The sequence below is a fragment of the Bison bison genome, unplaced genomic scaffold (genome assembly GCF_000754665.1).
Source record: "Bison bison bison isolate TAMUID 2011002044 unplaced genomic scaffold, Bison_UMD1.0 scf7180017864304, whole genome shotgun sequence".
Taxonomy (NCBI): domain Eukaryota; kingdom Metazoa; phylum Chordata; class Mammalia; order Artiodactyla; family Bovidae; genus Bison; species Bison bison.
The window spans coordinates 14,212,166-14,216,702 of record NW_011494876.1 but is presented as its reverse complement, the minus strand read 5'-3'; the positions used below and the strand labels follow the sequence as shown (position 1 = coordinate 14,216,702).

At 61.3% G+C, this 4,537-nt stretch overlaps 1 protein-coding gene across 1 annotated transcript in view; it reads right to left on the bottom strand.

The window, feature by feature from the left end:
* Positions 1-4,537, bottom strand: part of DUSP7 (dual specificity phosphatase 7) — a 6,152-nt gene that overhangs the window by 970 nt on the left and 645 nt on the right. The window contains exons 2-3 of the mRNA XM_010851941.1: positions 2,795-3,229; positions 4-141 (exon numbers count right to left, since the gene is read on the bottom strand). Of these exons, the coding sequence (XP_010850243.1) occupies positions 4-141; positions 2,795-3,229 (573 nt within the window). The remainder of the gene's footprint in view (positions 1-3; positions 142-2,794; positions 3,230-4,537) is intronic.

Below are 4,537 nucleotides of genomic sequence, written 5' to 3'. Positions count from 1 at the left end.
TTTTCCTCTTGACAAAGTCGTAGGCATCGTTGAGCGACAGGTTCATCTTCTGCATCAGGTAGGCCACTGTGACGGTCACCGAGCGGCTGATGCCCGCCAGGCAATGCACCAGGACCCCGCACTTCTTGGAGCGGGCCTCGTCTGCAATACACGGGCATGGGTCAGGCTGGTGCCTCCTCCAGGGAGCTCCCGCGGGTCGGGCACAGAGAGGGGCATGGCAAGGGACTGGTGCCACCAGACTCTCAAGGGACTTGGTGAAGTCCCAGGCGGGTGGGACAGCAACTTGGGGTCAAGGTGAAGAGCGTGAGCATGGAGGGGCTCTGCCACAGTCCAGCTGACGTGCCTGCACCTCGGTTTCTGCTCTGTCGGACAGACCTGTTTACTCGCAGGGCCAGTAGAGAGACCTGAGCCAAGGGAGGGCTCCGTGAGCCCTGTGCCTGCTGCCAGTCCTCCTGCTGCTAGAACTGTGTGCTAGAGTCACCTGCGTCCTCTCGGGTCATCTGCAGCACGGCTACCAAGGTTATCTGATCAATGAGACAGGCAGACACACGCAGTGACAAGGCCACACGAGGGTTCCTGCTAACAGGCAGCACTCACCCCTGCTAGCCCACCTCCTGGGGCAGCTCCAGGGGTGCCCCGATAGCCTCCTTGGGCCATGGGCGTCATGGAGGCCCTTCCACATGGGACCAGCGGGCAACGCTCAGCTCTGGACTGGGCCCAGCCAGTCCCTGGGGGCCTGAGTCCTGCTCCTGAATAGATGGGGGACCAGGGCCAAGCCTAGTTTCACCAGTGGAGCTTAAGTGGGGCCCACTTCCTAGACTGTTCCCCGGCCTGTGTGCCAGTGACACCTCCCAGCACAGCCACTCAAGTTCCGTCAGCTCTCCCCGCACCCTCCTCAGTGTGGCGCCAGGCTCCTGACATGCATTCGGAGCTCACATGCTGGCTGAGCCACTGACCAACTCAGTCCTATGCTCTCCCCCCAGGACCCGAGGGCGGCTGCACCGCTGTGCCATGGCTGTGCTGGGGACAGAGACGAACGAGAGGCAGCCCTGGGGCCCACGTGGTTCCCGCCTGAGCCCCGGGAGCCGGGCCCACTCCTGCAGGAGGTGCGGAGGTTCACAGACCGCTCCCCGGGGGCGCGCACTGTCTCGGGCCTGGCAGGACTTCCCTTTTCCCAATCCCACGTGAGGATTCCCAGGGCTGAACATGCAGTAGGTGGTTCATCCAGACTCGGGGACCGACTGGGGCAAGACCAGCAGGGGAAGAGACAGATGCCACAAATTCACGTGGAACACGTTGTCGGATCTTGAAATTTGGGGCAGGATAAGGAGGGTGGTGGAGAAAAGCCCCATCAGGATAATGGGGAAGCCTGGTCCCCAAACCCAAACCCAGGTGATCCCAAGTACAACCACTTCCTGCTGGCTTTATTTTTAGCTCTTTAAGGGGTGTGGCTGGGTCTTGGGGAGGCTGGTGCTTCATCCCCTCTCCGCCCCCACCCCCCCTACCCCCAAGTCCTGTGGGATCTTTGAGCCTCACTTCCTTCTCTTGTCACACAGGGATGAGTGACATATAGAGGTTCCCCCCACCTCTATACCCTGTTCTGTCCCCTTCCCCTGATGTAAAGGGGCCTTCAAGAGGGATAAAAGCACCTACAAATCAGGCTCAGCCCTGGAAAGTCGTGGGGGACCCCCTTCACCCCACACCTAGCTGCGGAGACCACGAGTGCTGAGGTGGCACCCATACCCTCTTGGGCACGTCCTCGGGGCAGAGCCGGGAAGCTCCGGATAGCCCCTGACACAAGCCCTCCCCCGCCCCAGCTTCCTTCCTTCCTCCCAGCCAGGCACCTAGTTTTGGTTCCCAGTAAGCGGATGAGGCGGGGAAGCCTCCCACTTCCTGTTATTAAAAGCTAGCCCGGCCCAGCTGACACCAAAACGCCCTCCACTGGACACAGCCGCCAGCGGGAAAACGCTGCCCGGAGGCTGGGCAGAACACTGGTCACCAGCCTCAGAGAGCCCAGGGCTTACATTCACCCCCTCATCCCGTATCCCTTTCCTGAATCCTGGGGATGGCCGAGCCAGGGACGGTGACCTGCCAACTGATAGCTTCCAGCTGGCCGAGGAGGAAGCGGGCAGGGAGGTCAGAGATAAGGAGCCGAAGTCAGCCGAGGCTGCGGATGCAGGGGCTCAGAGGGCGCTGAGCCAGATGGCAGACACACTGATCTGGGGGAGGCCTTCCTCTGCCTCCCCTCACCGCCTGGACACCAAGCCAGCCCCACAGGCTGCCGGGAACATCTGAAGCCACCCTGAGGCTCTTTGGGTCAGCACGTCCCAAGAGCTGCCAGGTTGGGGTAGGCCTCTGGCTCCAGACTACCCTTCAGCCCCCTCAGGTACACAGTAGAGCCCAAAGAGGCACCGTGACAGCCCGTCCTCAAGAAACATGTGCTGAGGTGTGACGCAAGGCAAGTGAGACCCGTGGGAGGTCTGAGAGCTGGGACGTTTGAGCGTGCTGAGCTCCAAACAGCACAGCCAGAAAACCCAAGGTGTCTGGACAGCAGAGTCCACGCTGCTCCAGCAGCTGTGGAGAGCCCGCAGGTCGGGGGCCTGCTCCAGCCCCGAGGGCCTCAGTGACTCACAGTGGGCCCCGGTACACCCATTGGCACAGGCTGGCACACGCAGGGCTGCACACAAGCCTCGACAGGCGCAGAGGTACCCAAGCCAGGCATGGGCGACACCCAGAGCCCCACACATCTCGACACGCAGGCCTGCCCCCCCTGCCTGAGCGCAGGAGCTCTTACCAATGAAGCTGATGGCCTCGGGGAAGAACTGGGAGAGGTTCTGGCTCCAGTGGTCAGAGATGGGGATCTGTTTGTAGGTGAACTCGCCCCCGTGCTCAAAGGCGTTGGGCAGGTTGGGCGTGACGTTGAGGATATACTTGATGCCGTACTTGCCGAGCACATCCAGGTTGGTGGAGTCCTTGGCGCAGCCGAGGTAGAGGTAGGGCAAGATCTGAACAGGGAAGGCTGGCTGGCTGGACGGCACCGGGCTGCCGTCTGACTCGGTGGCACTGCTGGGCAGCTCTCGGTCTGACTCCCCGTCCGAGCAGTCAGAGCTGATGCGCAGACCCCCCAAGCCCAGCACCGAGGTGGGTGGTGAGCCGCTTGGCGAGGACGAGCTGTCCACGTTGGTCTCGCAGTGCTCCGAGTACTCTGTCTGGAACTTGTTGAAACCACCTGTGGCCCCGGGTGGGGGTAGGGGTGGACAGGGCCCGAGTGAGACCGACAGTGCCACTGGCCAGTGTCCCCAAACTGGGCTCCTCGCAGCAAGGACCACACCACCACCAATGGACAGCACAGGCAGTGCTGAGTATTTACACATGGACCCTCTCTCTCCTGCTTGCTCCTCATCTGTCCTGTGGCCCACATTACAGATGGGGAAACTGAGACCCCAGGTGGTAAAGTAACATGCCTGAGCACCATACCCTAACCCATAGGGCTTCAGGGCCCCAGCCACACCACTGACTTTAGGGCACTTGAGGACAGAATCCAGCCCCTGCCTCTTCCACGGCTCTCCTGCATCAGGCACCCATGGGTGCTCGGTAATTGCTAAGCAGTAAAGGAAAGCAAACAACCCCATCTCAGGCCAATACCTCTGGGTTTGCAAACCCTCTTACAGAAGAGATCACAGGCCAGAGCTGCATCTGGGTCAGCTCGAGGCAGAGGGCCTGGGCCCTCGACTGGGAATCTGGTGCTTGCTCCCACTTCCCACCACTGCCAGGAAGGGTAGTGAAGGTATCGGCTGGTTCTGTCCCCCAGCAGGAGCAAGTTCATAAAAGGTGTCCTGGCTCCTTTTCCATAACCCACCTTAGAACCCAAGATACCCCCACCCTGGCCTTGGACCCACAGAAGGGGAGGCTGTTGGGGGCTTTACAGGGACAAGAAATGGGGAGCGCGCTGCAGCTAAGCATGGGCCCTGCGCCCGAGGGTGCCGCAGGCCTCCTCTCCCCTCCCGTCTGCCCGCCCCGCTGCCAGCAAGAGGCCATTTTGGAATGTTAATTGGAAACACCGGCTGCAGTCACTCGCCTCCCAGGGCTGCCTCCCCCTTCCACCACCTCTGGGGTGACTGGCTAAGGACTTGGGGGTCTCGGAAAACCAGAGCTGGGGCAAGGGACACTCCTTACAGCCCTGCCCCAAGCACTTCCAAGAGGTGGTGATTCCCCAGTGACAAGCCCCACACGGGGATGCCCAGAGTCCCCCAAACTCTCCCTCTGCCCTGGCAGGGGCGAGGATGGTGATTAAAGGCTCCTGTCCTAACTCTGGCCTTCCAGGGACACCCATTCCAGGCTGGAGGAGCTGAACTGGTGCCCAGGAGGGGACCATCCCTCCTTTGCCGGGCTCCAGGGGAACCTGGGAGCTACCATGGCCCCAACAATGGGGAAAAAAGGAAAGCCCAAGTGGGGAAAAGTTTGTTCAGCCCACTCAGATCATGCCCGGAAAGGGATGTAGAGGGGGCCACTGTACCAGCCTCCAGCCGCACAGCTT